This window comes from Lampris incognitus, chromosome 1 (genome assembly GCF_029633865.1).
Source record: "Lampris incognitus isolate fLamInc1 chromosome 1, fLamInc1.hap2, whole genome shotgun sequence".
Classification (NCBI taxonomy): domain Eukaryota; kingdom Metazoa; phylum Chordata; class Actinopteri; order Lampriformes; family Lampridae; genus Lampris; species Lampris incognitus.
Window position 1 is genome coordinate 60,294,671 of NC_079211.1, and position 18,039 is coordinate 60,312,709.

The 18,039-nt window shown below is 45.5% G+C and overlaps 1 protein-coding gene across 2 annotated transcripts in view; it reads right to left on the minus strand.

Annotated features, from left to right (window-relative positions):
- ccdc142 (coiled-coil domain containing 142) overlaps positions 1-11,950 on the minus strand; it is a 161,945-nt gene extending 149,995 nt beyond the window's left edge. For both annotated transcript variants that reach the window (XM_056292093.1, XM_056292084.1), the window contains exon 1: positions 10,607-11,950. In XM_056292093.1, the coding sequence (XP_056148068.1) occupies positions 10,607-11,880 (1,274 nt within the window). In that variant the 5' untranslated portion in view covers positions 11,881-11,950. The remainder of the gene's footprint in view (positions 1-10,606) is intronic.
- Positions 11,951-18,039: the final 6,089 nt, after the last annotated feature.

The following is an 18,039-nucleotide window of genomic DNA, read 5'->3' on the forward strand; positions in this document are numbered from 1 at the left end:
GAACTGACACATCTCACAGTCACACCAGCTAAAACTGACATATCATACAGTCAGACCAGCTAGAACTGACATAACACAGTCAGACCAGCTAGAACTGACATATCACATAGTCAGACCTGCTAGAACTGACATATCCCACAGTCAGATCAGCTAGAACTTAGATATCACAGAGTCAGACCAGCTAGAACTGGGATATTACAGAGTCACACCAGCTAGAACTGACATATCTCACAGTCAGACTAGCTGGAACTGAGTCAGACCAGCTAGAACTGACATATAACACAGTCAGACCAGCTAGAACTGACAAATCACACAGTCAGACCAGCTAGAACTGACACATCTCACAGTCACACCAGCTAGAACTGACATATCTCACAGTCACACCAGCTAGAACTGACATATAACACAGTCAGACCAGTTAGACCTGACATATCTCAAAGTCAGACCAGCTACAACTTACATATCATACAGTCAGACCTGCTAAAACTGACATATCTCACAGTCAGACCAGCTAAAACTGACATATAACACAGTCAGACCTGCTAGAACTGACATATCTCACAGTCACATCAGCTAGAACTGACATATCTCACAGTCAGACCGGCAAGAACTGACATATCTCACAGTCAGACCGGCAAGAACTGACATATCTCACAGTCAGACCGGCAAGAACTGACATATTTCACAGTCAGACCAGCTAGAACTGACATATCATAGAGTCAGACCAGCTAGAACTGACATATCTCACAGTCAGACCAGCTAGAACTGACATATCATACAGTCAGACCAGCTAGAACTGAGATATCATACAGTCAGACCAGCTAGAACTGAGATATCTCACAGCCAGACCAGCTAGAACTGACATATCACACAGTCAGACCAGCTAGAACCGACATATCTCACAGGCAGACCAGCTGGAACTGAGTCAGACCAGCTAGAACTGACATATCACATAGTCACACCAGCTAGAACTGACAAATCACACAGTCAGACCAGCTAGAGCTGACATATCTCACAGTCAGACCAGCTAGAACTGACATATCACACAGTCAGACCAGCTAGAACTGACATATCACACAGTCAGACCAGCAAGAACTGACAACTCACACAGTCAGACCAGCAAGAACTGACCCATCACACAGTCAGACCAGCTAGAACTGACATATCACACAGTCAGACCAGCTAGAACTGACATATCACACAGTCAGACCAGCTAGAACTGACACATCTCACAGTCACACCAGCTAAAACTGACATATCACACAGTCAGACCAGCAAGAACTGACATAACACAGTCAGACCAGCTAGAACTGACATATCACATAGTCAGACCTGCTAGAACTGACGTATCCCACAGTCAGATCAGCTAGAACTTAGATATTACAGAGTCAGACCAGCTAGAACTGGGATATTACAGAGTCAGACCAGCTAGAACTGACATATCTCACAGTCAGACTAGCTGGAACTGAGTCAGAACAGCTAGAACTGACATATAACACAGTCAGACCAGCTAGAACTGACACATCTCACAGTCATACCAGCTAGAACTGACATATCTCACAGGCACACCAGCTGGAACTGAGTCAGACCAGCTAGAACTGACAAATCACACAGTCAGACCAGCTAGAACTGACATATCACACAGTCAGACCAGCTAGAACTGACCCATCACACAGTCAGACCAGCTAGAACTGACATAGCACACAGACCAGCTAGAACTGACACATCTCACAGTCAGACCAGCTAGAACTGACATATAACACAGTCAGACCAGTTAGAGCTGACATATCTCACAGTCAGACCAGCTAAAACTGACATATCATACAGTCAGACCTGCTAGAACTGACATATCTCACAGTCAGACCAGCTAAAACTGACATATAACACAGTCAGACCAGCTAGAACTGACATATCTCACAGTCAGACCAGCTAGAACTGACATATCACACAGTCAGACCAGCTAGAACTGACATATCACACAGTCAGACCAGCTAGAACTGACACATCTCACAGTCACACCAGCTAAAACTGACATATCACACAGTCAGACCAGCAAGAACTGACATAACACAGTCAGACCAGCTAGAACTGACATATCACATAGTCAGACCTGCTAGAACTGACGTATCCCACAGTCAGATCAGCTAGAACTTAGATATTACAGAGTCAGACCAGCTAGAACTGGGATATTACAGAGTCAGACCAGCTAGAACTGACATATCTCACGGTCAGACTAGCTGGAACTGAGTGAGAACAGCTAGAACTGACATATAACACAGTCAGACCAGCTAGAACTGACACATCTCACAGTCTTACCAGCTAGAACTGACATATCTCACAGGCACACCAGCTGGAACTGAGTCAGACCAGCTAGAACTGACAAATCACACAGTCAGATCAGCTAGAACTGACAAATCACACAGTCAGACCAGCTAGAACTGACATATCACACAGTCAGACCAGCTAGAACTGACCCATCACACAGTCAGACCAGCTAGAACTGACATATCACACAGTCAGACCAGCTAGAACTGACCCATCTCACAGTCAGACCAGCTAGAACTGACATATAACACAGTCGGACCAGTTAGAGCTGACATATCTCACAGTCAGACCAGCTAAAACTGACATATCATACAGTCAGACCTGCTAGAACTGACATATCTCACAGTCAGACCAGCTAAAACTGACATATAACACAGTCAGACCAGCTAGAACTGACATATCTCACAGTCAGACCTGCTAGAACTGACATATCTCACAGTCACACCAGCTAGAACTGACATATCTCACAGTCAGACCAGCTAGAAATGACATATCTCACAATCAGACCAGCTAGAACTGACATATCTCTCAGTCAGACCAGCTAGAACTGACATATCATACAGTCAGACCAGCTAGAACTGACACATCTCACAGTCAGACCAGCTAGAACTGACATATCTCACAGTCAGACCACCTAGAACTGACATATCATACAGTCAGACCAGCTAGAACTGAGATATCATACAGTCAGACCAGCTAGAAATTACAAATCACACAGTCAGACCAGCTAGAACTGACACATCTCACAGTCACACCAGCTAGAACTGACACATCTCACAGTCAGACCAGCTAGATCTGACATATCTCACAGTCAGACCAGCTAGATCTGACATATCTCACAGCCAGACAAGCTAGAACTGACATATCACACAGTCAGACCAGCTAGAACTGACATATCTCACAGGCAGACCAGCTGGAACTGAGTCAGACCAGCTAGAACTGACATTTCACATAGTCACACCAGCAAGAACTGACAAATCACACAGTCAGACCAGCAAGAACTGACAAATCACACAGTCAGACCAGCTAGAACTGACATATCACACAGTCAGAGTAGATAAAACTGACCCATCACACAGTCAGACCTGCTAGAACTGACCCATCACACAGTCAGACCAGCTAGAACTGACACATCTCACAGTCACACCAGCTAAAACTGACATATCACACAGTCAGACCAGCTAGAACTGACATAACACAGTCAGACCAGCTAGAACTGACATATCACATAGTCAGACCTGCTAGAACTGACATAACCCACAGTCAGATCAGCTAGAACTTCGATATCAGAGAGTCAGACCAGCTAGAACTGGGATATTACAGAGTCACACCAGCTAGAACTGACATATCTCACAGTCAGACTAGCTGGAACTGAGTCAGACCAGCTAGAACTGACATATAACACAGTCAGACCAGCTAGAACTGACAAATCACACAGTCAGACCAGCTAGAACTGACACATCTCACAGTCACACCAGCTAGAACTGACATATCTCACAGTCACACCAGCTAGAACTGACATATCTCACAGGCACATCAGCTAGAACTGACATATAACACAGTCAGACCAGTTAGAGCTGACATATCTCACAGTCAGACCAGCTAAAACTGACATATCATACAGTCAGACCTGCTAGAACTGACATATCTCACAGTCAGACCAGCTACAACTGACATATAACACAGTCAGACCTGCTAGAACTGACATATCTCACAGTCACACCAGCTAGAACTGACATATCTCACAGTCAGACCGGCAAGAACTGACATATCTCACAGTCAGACCGGCAAGAACTGACATATTTCACAGTCAGACCAGCTAAAACTGACATATCATACAGTCAGACCAGCTAGAACTGACATATCTCACAGTCAGACCAGCTAGAACTGACATATCATACAGTCAGACCAGCTAGAACTGAGATATCATACAGTCAGACCAGCTAGAACTGAGATATCTCACAGCCAGACCAGCTAGAACTGACATATCACACAGTCAGACCAGCTAGAACCGACATATCTCACAGGCAGACCAGCTGGAACTGAGTCAGACCAGCTAGAACTGACATATCACATAGTCACACCAGCTAGTACTGACAAATCACACAGTCAGACCAGCTAGAGCTGACATATCTCACAGTCAGACCAGCTAGAACTGACATATCACACAGTCAGACCAGCTAGAACTGACATATCACACAGTCAGACCAGCAAGAACTGACATATCACACAGTCAGACCAGCTAGAACTGACATATCACACAGTCAGACCAGCAAGAACTGACAACTCACACAGTCAGACCAGCAAGAACTGACCCATCACACAGTCAGACCAGCTAGAACTGACATATCACACAGTCAGAGTAGATAGAACTGACCCATCACACAGTCAGACCAGCTAGAACTGACTATCACACAGTCAGACCAGCTAGAACTGACATATCACACAGTCAGACCAGCTACAACTGACACGTCTCACAGTCACACCAGCTAAAACTGACATATCACACAGTCAGACCAGCTAGAACTGACATAACACAGTCAGACCAGCTAGAACTGACATATCACATAGTCAGACCTGCTAGAACTGACGTATCCCACAGTCAGATCAGCTAGAACTTAGATATTACAGAGTCAGACCAGCTAGAACTGGGATATTACAGGGTCAGACCAGCTAGAACTGACAAATCACACAGTCAGACCAGCTAGAACTGACACATCTCACAGTCACACCAGCTAGAACTAACATATCTCACAGGCACACCAGCTGGAACTGAGTCAGACCAGCTAGAACTGACAAATCACACAGTCAGACCAGCTAGAACTGGAATATCTCCCAGTCAGACCAGCAAGAACTGACAAATCACACAGTCAGACCAGCTAGAACTGACATATCACACAGTCAGACCAGCTAGAACTGACCCATCACACAGTCAGACCAGCTAGAACTGACATAGCACACAGACCAGCTAGAACTGACACATCTCACAGTCAAATCAGCTAGAACTGACATATAACACAGTCAGACCAGTTAGAGCTGACATATCTCACAGTCAGACCAGCTAAAACTGACATATCATACAGTCAGACCTGCTAGAACTGACATATCTCACAGTCAGACCAGCTAAAACTGACATATAACACAGTCAGACCAGCTAGAACTGACATATCTCACAGTCAGACCTGCTAGAACTGACATATCTCACAGTCACACCAGCTAGAACTGACATATCTCACAGTCAGACCAGCTAGAGCTGACATATCTCACAGTCAGACCAGCTAGAACTGACATATCTCTCAGTCAGACCAGCTAGAACTGACATATCATACAGTCAGACCAGCTAGAACTGACATATCATACAGTCAGACCAGCTAGAACTGACATATCTCACAGTCAGACCAGCTAGAACTGACATATCTCACAGTCAGACCACCTACAACTGACATATCATACAGTCAGACCAGCTAGAACTGAGATATCATACAGTCAGACCAGCTAGAACTGACAAATCACACAGTCAGACCAGCTAGAACTGACACATCTCACAGTCACATCAGCTAGAACTGACACATCTCACAGTCACACCAGCTAGAACTGACATATCTCACAGTCACACCAGCTGGAACTGACATATCTCACAGGCACACCAGCTGGAACTGAGTCAGACCAGCTAGAACTGACATATCTCACAGTCAGACCAGCAAGAACTGACAAATCACACAGTCAGACCAGCTAGAACTGGAATATCTCCCAGTCAGACCAGCAAGAACTGACATATCACACAGTCAGACCAGCTAGAACTGACCCATCACACAGTCAGACCAGCTAGAACTGATATAGCACACAGTCAGACCAGCTAGAGCTGACATATCTCACAGTCAGACTAGCTAGAGCTGACATATCTCACAGTCAGACCAGCTAGATCCCACATATCTCACAGTCAGACCAGCTAGATCTGACATACCTCACAGTCAGACCAGCTAGATCTGACATATCTCACAGTCAGACCAGCTAGATCTGACATATCTCACAGCCAGACAAGCTAGAACTGACATATCACACAGTCAGACCAGCTAGAACTGACATATCTCACAGGCAGACCAGCTGGAACTGAGTCAGACCAGCTAGAACTGACATATCACATAGTCACACCAGCTAGAACTAACATATCTCACAGTCAGACCAGCAAGAACTGACAAATCACACAGTCAGACCAGCAAGAACTGACAAATCACACAGTCAGACCAGCTAGAACTGACATATGACACAGTCAGAGTAGATAGAACTGACCCATCACACAGTCAGACCAGCTAGAACTGACCCATCACACAGTCAGACCAGCTAGAACTGACATATCACACAGTCAGACCAGCTAGAACTGACACATCTCACAGTCACACCAGCTAAAACTGACATATCATACAGTCAGACCAGCTAGAACTGACATAACACAGTCAGACCAGCTAGAACTGACACATCACATAGTCAGACCTGCTAGAACTGACATATCCCAGAGTCAGATCAGCTAGAACTTAGATATCACAGAGTCAGACCAGCTAGAACTGGGATATTACAGAGTCAGACCAGCTAGAACTGACATATCTCACAGTCAGACTAGCTGGAACTGAGTCAGACCAGCTAGAACTGACATATCTCACAGTCAGACCAGCTAAAACTGACATATCTCACAGTCAGACCAGCTAAAACTGACATATAACACAGTCAGACCTGCTAGAACTGACATATCTCACAGTCACACCAGCTAGAGCTGACATATCTCACTGTCAGACCGGCAAGAACTGACATATCTCACAGTCAGACCGGCAAGAACTGACATATTTCACAGTCAGACCAGCTAGAGCTGACATATCATAGAGTCAGACCAGCAAGAACTGACATATCTCACAGTCAGACCAGCTAGAACTGACATATCATACAGTCAGACCAGCTAGAACTGAGATATCATACAGTCAGACCAGCTAGAACTGAGATATCTCACAGCCAGACCAGCTAGAACTGACATATCACACAGTCAGACCAGCTAGAACCGACATATCTCACAGGCAGACCAGCTGGAACTGAGTCAGACCAGCTAGAACTGACATATCACATAGTCACACCAGCTAGAACTGACAAATCACACAGTCAGACCAGCTAGAGCTGACATATCTCACAGTCAGACCAGCTAGAACTGACATATCACACAGTCAGACCAGCTAGAACTGACATATCACACAGTCAGACCAGCAAGAACTGACAACTCACACAGTCAGACCAGCAAGAACTGACCCATCACACAGTCAGACCAGCTAGAACTGACATATCACACAGTCAGAGTAGATAGAACTGACCCATCACACAGTCAGACAAGCTAGAACTGACATATCACACAGTCAGACCAGCTAGAACTGACATATCACACAGTCAGACCAGCTAGAACTGACACATCTCAGTCACACCAGCTAAAACTGACATATCACACAGTCAGACCAGCTAGAACTGACATAACACAGTCAGACCAGCTAGAACTGACATATCACATAGTCAGACCTGCTAGAACTGACGTATCCCACAGTCAGATCAGCTAGAACTTAGATATTACAGAGTCAGACCAGCTAGAACTGGGATATTACAGAGTCAGACCAGCTAGAACTGACATATCTCACAGTCAGACTAGCTGGAACTGAGTCAGAACAGCTAGAACTGACATATAACACAGTCAGACCAGCTAGAACTGACACATCTCACAGTCATACCAGCTAGAACTGACATATCTCACAGGCACACCAGCTGGAACTGAGTCAGACCAGCTAGAACTGACAAATCACACAGTCAGACCAGCTAGAACTGACAAATCACACAGTCAGACCAGCTAGAACTGACATATCACACAGTCAGACCAGCTAGAACTGACCCATCACACAGTCAGACCAGCTAGAACTGACATAGCACACAGACCAGCTAGAACTGACACATCTCACAGTCAGACCAGCTAGAACTGACATATAACACAGTCAGACCAGTTAGAGCTGACATATCTCACAGTCAGACCAGCTAAAACTGACATATCATACAGTCAGACCTGCTAGAACTGACATATCTCACAGTCAGACCAGCTAAAACTGACATATAACACAGTCAGACCAGCTAGAACTGACATATCTCACAGTCAGACCTGCTAGAACTGACATATCTCACAGTCACACCAGCTAGAACTGACATATCTCACAGTCAGACCAGCTAGAAATGACATATCTCACAATCAGACCAGCTAGAACTGACATATCTCTCAGTCAGACCAGCTAGAACTGACATATCATACAGTCAGACCTGCTAGAACTGACACATCTCACAGTCAGACCAGCTAGAACTGACATATCTCACAGTCAGACCACCTAGAACTGACATATCATACAGTCAGACCAGCTAGAACTGAGATATCATACAGTCAGACCAGCTAGAACTGACAAATCACACAGTCAGACCAGCTAGAACTGACACATCTCACAGTCACACCAGCTAGAACTGACACATCTCACAGTCACACCAGCTAGAACTGACATATCTCACAGTCACACCAGCTAGAACTGACATATCTCACAGGCACACCAGCTGGAACTGAGTCATACCAGCTAGAACTGACATATCTCACAGTCAGACCAGCAAGAACTGACAAATCACACAGTCAGACCAGCTAGAACTGGAATATCTCACAGTCAGACCAGCTAGAGCTGACATATCTCACAGTCAGACCAGCTAGAACTGACATATCTCACAGTCACACCAGCTAGAACTGACATATCATACAGTCAGACCAGCTAGAACTGACATATCATACAGTCAGACCAGCTAGAACTGACATATCTCACAGTCAGACCAGCTAGAACTGACATATCTCACAGTCAGACCAGCTAGAACTGACATATCTCACAGTCAGATTAGCTAGAACTGACATATCATACAGTCAGACCAGCTAGAACTGACATATCTCACAGTCAGACCAGCTAGAACTGACATATCTCACAGTCAGATTAGCTAGAACTGACATATCTCACAGTCAGATTAGCTAGAACTGACATATCATACAGTCAGACCAGCTAGGACATATCTCACAGTCAGATTAGCTAGAACTGACATATCTCACAGTCAGATTAGCTAGAACTGGGCATCACAATCACAGAACCAGCTCCTAAAGCTAGATAGATACTTGGGCATAGATGCAATTTGTTGATTCTCTTGCCCAAACTTTTTTTTTCTCTCCCTTTTTCTCCCAATTGTACTTGGCCAATTACCCCATTCTTCTGAGCCGTCCTGGTTGCTGCTCCACCCCCTCTGCCGATCCGGGGAGGGATGCAGACTACCATATTTCTCCTCCGATACATGTGGAGTCACCAGCCGTTGCTTTTCTCCTGACAGTGAAGAGTTTCACCAAGGGGACATAGTGTGTGGGAGGATAACGCTATTCCCCCCAGTTCCCCCTCCCCCTGAACAGGCGCCCTGACCGACCAGAGGAGGTGCTAGTGCAGCGACCAGAACACATACCCACATCTGGCTTCCCACCCGCAGACACGGCCAATTGTATCTGTAGGGATGCCCGACCAAGACGGAAGTAACATGGGGATTTGACCGCTGATCCCCATGTTGGTAGAATAGACCGCTACACCACCTGGACGCCCTCTTGCCCAAACTTAAGCCACATAATGCATGACATAGTTACTTTGGACCTTACTGAGAAAAGAACATGGACATGAACATACATGCTAACCGTACGTACACACACACACACACACACACACACACACACACACACACACACACACACACACACACACACACACACACACACACACACACACAGCACTACTGCAACACACACTCTGCACAGTAATGTTAAACTGGGTCTGCTGGCTATGTTTCTGTGATCACGCCCTGCGCTCACTCCTGTAGAGGAACGCAGTGGTGGGCCAAACCTGGAAGGGGGGACTGGCGAGAGGAAAGAGAGGCGAGGTAAACTGGGCCGGTGAAGAAGATCAAAAAGAGAAAAGGAAGGAGGAGAGAGGAGTGAAAGACAAGTGGAAAGGGTGAACAGAATCAGAGCAGGCGATTACGAGGAGAAGATGATCGAGAACAGACTAGAATAAGAGGTGCTTTCTTATGATAAGCTGATAAACATTCATAAATGACAGCTCTCAAAACCTTAAAATCTTAAAAAAACAAAAACTGTGCCTGCTGCTTCCAAGACTAAACACAACGTCTAATGAATAATGAATGATGAGATTACCTGGGACTGAGTTCTCTGGTTGTCATTTCTGCTTCTGCCTGTTCCTGCTGACAAATCTCCAGGTTTGGGTTTCGCTGTGCTCTCAGTCTGTTTAACACCACTGAATCAGTCTGAATGTGTAATGGTGCCACACTATCAGTTCTGGTTCCTTGTAGAGACATTGAGTTAGTCTGTCTTTTTGGTGCCATCTTATCTGCTCTGAATTTTTTTGGTACCAACATTTCAGCTGTGGAGCAACTTGATGAGGTTGTGGATGTCTGTGGTACCAACGGAGCCAGAAGGTCACTGGAAGACACAAGGGCCTGAAACAGCAGTTCCAATGAAGACTGGTCCTGCTGGCAGAATCCTGAGAGAGGTAGGAATGAAGGACTGTGAGAAGGAGGCAGAACAGTTTGGAAGGCTTCAGAAATGTTTAAGTTAGTCTGGGCTTCATAACAGCCAATTAAACTCGTTTGTATTGGAACAGGCTCTCCAGTACTGGATTGGACTGATTTCAGATCTTTTGCATCTGTCTGGGTTGAGTCAGTCAGGCCTATGTAGGACTGGCACTTCCTATCTGTGTTAGTCCTGGTTTGGCCTTTGGTAGGGCACTCTGGTCTTTGCTGGACGGAAGTTGATGCAGGACAGACGTTCTCCAAGACAGACCCGTCTAAATTAGGGTGAGGGTTGAGGAGCAAGTGACGTGAATGGAGAAGTGGAGGTGGACGGAGAGAAGAATGGGGAGGTGGATAGAGGGATGAATCACAGGGTGGTTGAGGTCGGTTGAAAGTAATAAGAGGGTAGCTGTACTCCAGCTGCTTCCAGGTCCACATGGATGCTCCACAACAGAGTTGGGCCCCCTGGTTGGGAAGAGCTTCAGGATACAGTTGAGACTTTTCACTAAGGTGGGCTTCACAGCATTGGTAGGTCTGCTGAGAGGCCCAGTGGTGAAGCTGCTTGGCTGCAATCTTTCCATGATGGATTGCTAGAATCCTCATCAACTCTTTCACAGGGAAGGCCGCAGGATAACACCTCTTGTTGCTCGGAGACCGGAAACGCAGTCTGTAATAATCTGTCTGGTGTAAGACTACAGTCCTCCACAAGGTAGCGCTGTGATACTGTCTGTACTCTTCTACTGCTTGGTTATACAGTTCGGTACCAGCTAAAATATCGTCCAGAACTTCTCTTGGTACAGATTCGAACCAGGTTTGAGCCAAGTGTGAGAGAGTCACATACACAAGGTGCTCCATCAAAACCAGCGCCTGCAGACCCAATGAATCCAGAACCTGCCTCATTTCTGCAAGCCGACCTGGCTGCTTAGCCAGACCGTGTCTCAGATAAATGTCAGACTGGGCCTTTGAAAACAGACAAGACCAGTGACTCAGATGAACCCGCAGTTCCTGGCTCAGGGGTCCGAGACTTACAGTGAAATCAGAGCAACCGAGCTGGTTCTGGAAAGAGGAGGGGAGAAGAGAAGATGTTTTTAAACAAAATACTGTTTTAAAATTGTTAGCTTTTCTCACTTAAAAGGTTTGTTGAAAATTTTACTTTGCCCACAAACTGTTACGTGTGCTGCAGTAACTGTAAGTAAGGTATAAAAATAAAAATTCATTTTTATTCATCTTTATTTTTTATTTAATAATCAAATGAAAATGAAAAACTGGCCTAAGCTGTGCTCACATTTTAAGGCTGAAATTTTTAAATTCTGATTTTTCTTTACACAGGGGTATTGCAGATCAGAAATATTCATGTATTCTGGACAGGAATATATTCGGCAATATCATGATAATGGCAAAACTCATAATCTTGCAATCAGTTATTCAAAATTACCATCGTTAACACTCAGGATAAATAAATATAGAGTTCATCAGTTCAGGATAAATAAATGTAGAGCTCAACAGTTTTACCATCGCAACAGTCAGGATAAATAAATGTAGAGCTCAACAGTTTTACCATCGTAACAGTCAGGATAAATAAATGTAGAGCTTAACAGTTTTACCATCGTAACATTCAGGATAAATAAATGTAGAACTCAACAGTTTTACCAACGTAACAGTCAGGATAAATAAATGTAGAGCTCAACAGTTTTACCATCGCAACAGTCAGGATAAATAAATGTAGAGCTCAACAGTTTTACCATTGTTAACAGTCAGGATAAATAAATGTAGAGCTCAACAGTTTTACCATCGTAACAGTCAGGATAAATAACTGCATTAAGCGTCCTTTAAGTTGCTATGAAAAGCCTTACCTGGCCCGGTGTCAGGTCCAGCTTCTTCAGTATTCTGCTCAGTCTGGACACATAGGTTGCTGCAGAGTGTGCCCTCCTGGCGTACTCGTGTACCAACAGCAGCTGGGACTGCTGCTCTAAAAGCCTCCACAGAACACCGTAGTGGCCTTGTAAGGTGGGGGAGGAGGGGTTTAGGAGCACACAGCCCTCCTGAGAAAGGTCTTTTACACATACCTGGTGGTGGCGGCAAGAGAAGAAAAAGGGTGTTTATTTATTAATTTATTTATTTTTGGATTTCCCCCCTTTTTCTCCCCAATTATACTTGGCCAATTACCCCACTCTTCCGAGCCATCCCGGTCTCTGCTCCACCCCCTCTGCTGATCCGGGGAGGGCTGCAGACTACCACGTCTCCTCCGATACATGTGGAGTCACCAGCCACTTCTTTTCACCTGACAGCGAGGAGTTTCACCAGGGGGACATGGCGTGTGAGAGAATCACACTATTCCCCCCAGTTCCCCCTCCCCCCCGAACAGGCTCCCCGACTGACCAGAGGAGGCGCTAGTGCAGCGACCAGGACACATACCCACATCAGGCTTTCCACCCACAGACATGGCAAATTGTGTCTGTAGGGATGCCCGACCGGGCATTCGAACCGGCAATCCCCATGTTGGTAGGCAACAGAATAGACCGCTACGCCACCCGGAAGCCAAGAAAAAGGGTGTTATACTTGGGTAAACTCGTCAAAATGAGTGGCTATGTTGCTAAATTTACTGAGCGTGTCAGAGGTTAACTTCATGACAGACAGAGCAGGCATCATGAACAACTCCAAGACAGACAGAGCAGGCATCATGAACAAATGATAAAAGGAATGATCGAGGCCTTTGACTTCAAATCTAATTTGTCAAAAGCTTACTGACCTGGAACAACAGGAAAACAACTACTTATTACCGTTCAGTAAGCATCACCCCTCATGACCATAATATCTTCCGTTTGTACACACATTGATTCCCACCCCCCACCCCTCGCCATTTTCTGATCTCCCAACCTAAGACCCTGAAACCCACCTGGGGAGTAACCATTTCCCTCCACTCAATCAGCTGCCACTGAGCTGCCACTCCCAGCATCCCTTGCAACAGGCGCAGGAGACGTGTGGAGGAACGGGAAACAAGGTTATGAGCAGCCACAAAGCCCCCCTCCAGCTCTTCCTCCTGACTGTGCCCCCGCAGCAGCCACTTCAGCCTGGGGTTGAAGGTGGTTCTGAACAAGGCTTCAGCACGCTGCAGAGAACGCGAGATGGATCTGTGGGACCACCCACCTGGAGAGGCAGACAGAGATATTTACAAAGGTTTTTCCATGGAGTTCTTTGCTGCTGTGGGAAGACTGAAAGTAACACACTGATTAACAAGAAGTACAGACGCAAGAAGTATACATGACTGAAAGAGTGGATACCTGACTAGATACTGCTACTAATAATAATAATAACAACAACGTTAATAATAATAATGATAATAATCATCAGCATCACCTTCTAAACATTCATTTTAAGATTGTTTATCCAAACTAAGTTTAAAAAGGGCTTGACAAAATAGAAAATTTGATCAATAATCCAAGTTTTAAGGTGGTTCTAGGAAAGGGTCTAGCATGTTGGAAAATGAAAGATAGAGAACTTTAGAATCATAAGCCCTCAAAAGGGGAGGGAGAAATTGTGCATTTGATAATATGGATAATAAGTAATACAAGGTTAAAATCTTATTTTGAATTATGTTTAAAATGCATTTCTCCATCACATTTACCCAGAAAATAAAACAGCTTTTCAGGGAGACATACACCGATCAGCCAATACACCTGCCTTATATTGTGTAGGTCCCCCTCATGCCACCAAAACAGCTCTGACCCGTCAAGGCGTGGACTCTACAGGACCTCTGAAGGTGTGCTCTGGTATCTGGCACCAAGACATTAGCAACGGAAGATGGCGGCGCAAATTCACGTTTACGGCGGCCTCACCTAGTACCGTCCATGCAGTGTCTTTGTCCTCATCTGCATCTAAGTTTGTCTTTGTTTGATGGCTGGGACAGCTGGCGCTCGATCGGCTGGGAGAGCTTGGTTTGCTGTGTCCTGTAGGCCTAGGGACCACAGCTCTGCCTGAAGAGGTAACACCATGGGTGGTATGACAGGACATGGAAGCGGGGCAGGCTAAGCTAACTGCTCACCCATGCAGACCGGCAGTTCCGATAACACCGAGGGCGGTATGGCGGCGGCCTTGTCTAGCCTTGACTGTGTTTTTAGTGTCATCGTGTGGAGTGCGGGGAGGTGTGTCGAAGGGGTCTGGCTGGGAGAGCTGCTGTTGGATCAGCTGAGGTAGCCTGGTCTGCTGCGTCCTGTAGCCCAAGGATCCCAGCCCTGACCGGAGCTGCACCCAAAGAGGAAACGCCAAGGGCAGTCTGACAGGACGCGGAAGCAGGGCAGGGTAAGCTAACCGCTAGCCCATGCAGACCAGCAGTCCCGACAGTCATCCTGGCTGGCGTTCATTCTCCTGGACAGGGATTTTTTGTTTGGTTAGTTTAGATCAGTGGTCGGGAACCTATGGCTCGCAAGCCATATATGGCTCTTCCGGTGACGGCATATGGCTCCCAGACAATTTTGAGTTGAAAAAATTTTTTTTTTAAAAATCAGTTTGGAACTGATTTTAAAATACTTGTGATATTTCTTAATAATACTGTGTCATTTTAAAGTAAGCAGAAATTAGTTTTGAAGATAAATTTCACGGGTCGGGAACCAATGGCTCGCGAGCATGTCCGGGTCATTGTAAAGGTGAAGAAATCAATTTTATCAGATAGCCAACTAGTTTATCCGCTTCAACCCTTGTAACGGAAAAGATGGCGAAAAGAAAAAAAGACGATGATTACCGTGCATTCCAGGCTGCGTGGACAGAGGAATTTGCATTTGTGGAGAGAGCAGGATCTGCGGTATGTCTAATATGCAATGATAAAATTGCATCGATGAAACGGTCAAATATAAAGCGGCACTTCGATACACACCATGCTTCATTTGCGTTGAAATCTCCAGCGGGGGACAGCAGGAAAAGGGCATGCGAGGAGCTACAGCGGAGAGTGCAGACGAGTCAGCAGCAACTACGTGTGTGGACCAAGCAAGGTGACGGGAATTCCGCTAGCTTTGCAGGGGCTTTGGCAATAGTAAGGAATGGAAAGTCATTCACAGATGGCGAGTACGCCAAAACATTCATGCTTGATGTGGCCAATGAACTGTTTGATGACTTCCCAAATAAAGACAAGATAATCAAACGAATAAAAGACATGCCCCTGTCAGCAAGAACTGTGCACGATCGTAGCATCATGATGGCAAATCAAGTCGAGGAAACACAAATTAAGGACATAAACGCCGGGACATACTTTTCTCTCACGTTAGATGAGTCAACAGACGTTAGCCATCTATCTCAGTGCAGTATCATTGCCAGGTATGCTGCAGGTGACACACTGCGTGGGGAAAGCTTGGCTGTTTTGCCAATGAAAGGGACAACAAGAGGAGAGGATTTATTCACGTCTTTCATGGAGTTTGCTAAAGAAAAAAAACTACTGATGGATAAACTTATTTCTGTCTGTACTGATGGTGCACCCTGTATGTTGGGGAAGAACAAAGGATTTGTAGCGCTTCTCCGTGAACATGAAAAGAGAGCCATCCTAAGTTTTCATTGCATCCTGCACCAGGAGGCGCTTTGCGGTCAGACGTGTGGCCAGGAGCTTGGCGAGGTGATGTCGCTGGTCATTCGAGTGGTCAACTTTATTGTTGCCCGAGCTTTAAATGATCGCCAGTTTAAAGCTCTGTTAGAAGAAGTTGGGAATCATTATCCCGGTCTGCTTTTACACAGCATCGTGCGTTGGTTGTCAAGGGGGAAGGTGCTCAGCCGTTTTGCAGCTTGCCTTAGTGAAATCCGGACTTTTCTTGAAATGAAAGGCGTCAGGCATCCTGAGCTAGACAACACTGACTGGCTCCTGCAGTTTCACTATCTCGTGGACATAACTGGCCATCTGAACCAGCTCAATGTGAAAATGCAAGGTATTGGAAATACAATCTCATTCCTTCAACAAGCAGTGTTTGCATTTGAAAGCAAGCTGGAAGTCTTTCTCAGGGACATTGAAACAGGTCGTCTTCTGCACTTTGAAAGACTGCAACAATTTAGAGATGCATGCTTAGCAAGTGACTCCACTCAACATCTGGATCTCCAGCAGCTAGCTGGCTTTACGTCCAATCTCCTGCAGTCATTCAAAGCACGTTTTGGAGAATTTCGTGCGCGCACTGGTCTTTTCAAGTTCATCACTCATCCACATGAGTGTGCAGTGGACAAAATCGACCTGACATGCATCCCCGGGGTCTCTTGGAAAGTCTTGGGCGACAGCGAACAGAGATGGCGAGGGAACACAAGTGGACAGAAATGAAAAATCTTCAACCTGAAGACCAGCTGATTCTTAAAACTTGGAACGAGCTTCCTGTGACATACCACACAATGCAGCGTGTGAGTATTGCCGTATTGACCATGTTTGGCTCTACATATGCATGTGAACAGTCATTCTCGCATATGAGGAACATTAAGACCAACCTACGCTCACGTTTAACTGATGGAAGCCTCAGCGCCTGCATGAAGCTCAACCTCACCACGTATGAACCAGACTACAAGGCCATCAGCAAAACCATGCAGCACCAGAAGTCGCATTAAAAGTAAGACATATTTAATTTATTATACGTTAAAAATACTATATGGCTCTCAATGAAATATATTTAGAAATATTTGGCTTTTATGGCTCTCCCAGTCAAAAAGGTTCCTGACCCCTGGTTTAGATATATGTGTTAGCTTGGGTATATGAGTTCTTGTAGTTCTTGTAGTTTTTGGATATGTGTTTTTGTCTTTGTATTGCACTGCTGTGGGCTGGGGGAAACAATGTTTCATTTCATCTCATGTGCGGATGTACATGAAATGAAATGACAAATAAAGTGTTTCTGATTTCTGATTCTGAAGTTGCGAGGTGGGGACTCCATGGATTGGACCGGTTTGTTCAGCACATCCTGCAGATGCTCGATCAGATTGAGATCTGGGGAATTTGGAGGCCAAGGCAACACCTTGAACTACACTGCTCAAAAAAATAAAGGGAACACATAAGCAATGCAGTGTAGCTCCAAGTCAATCACACTTTTGAGATATCAACCTGTCCAG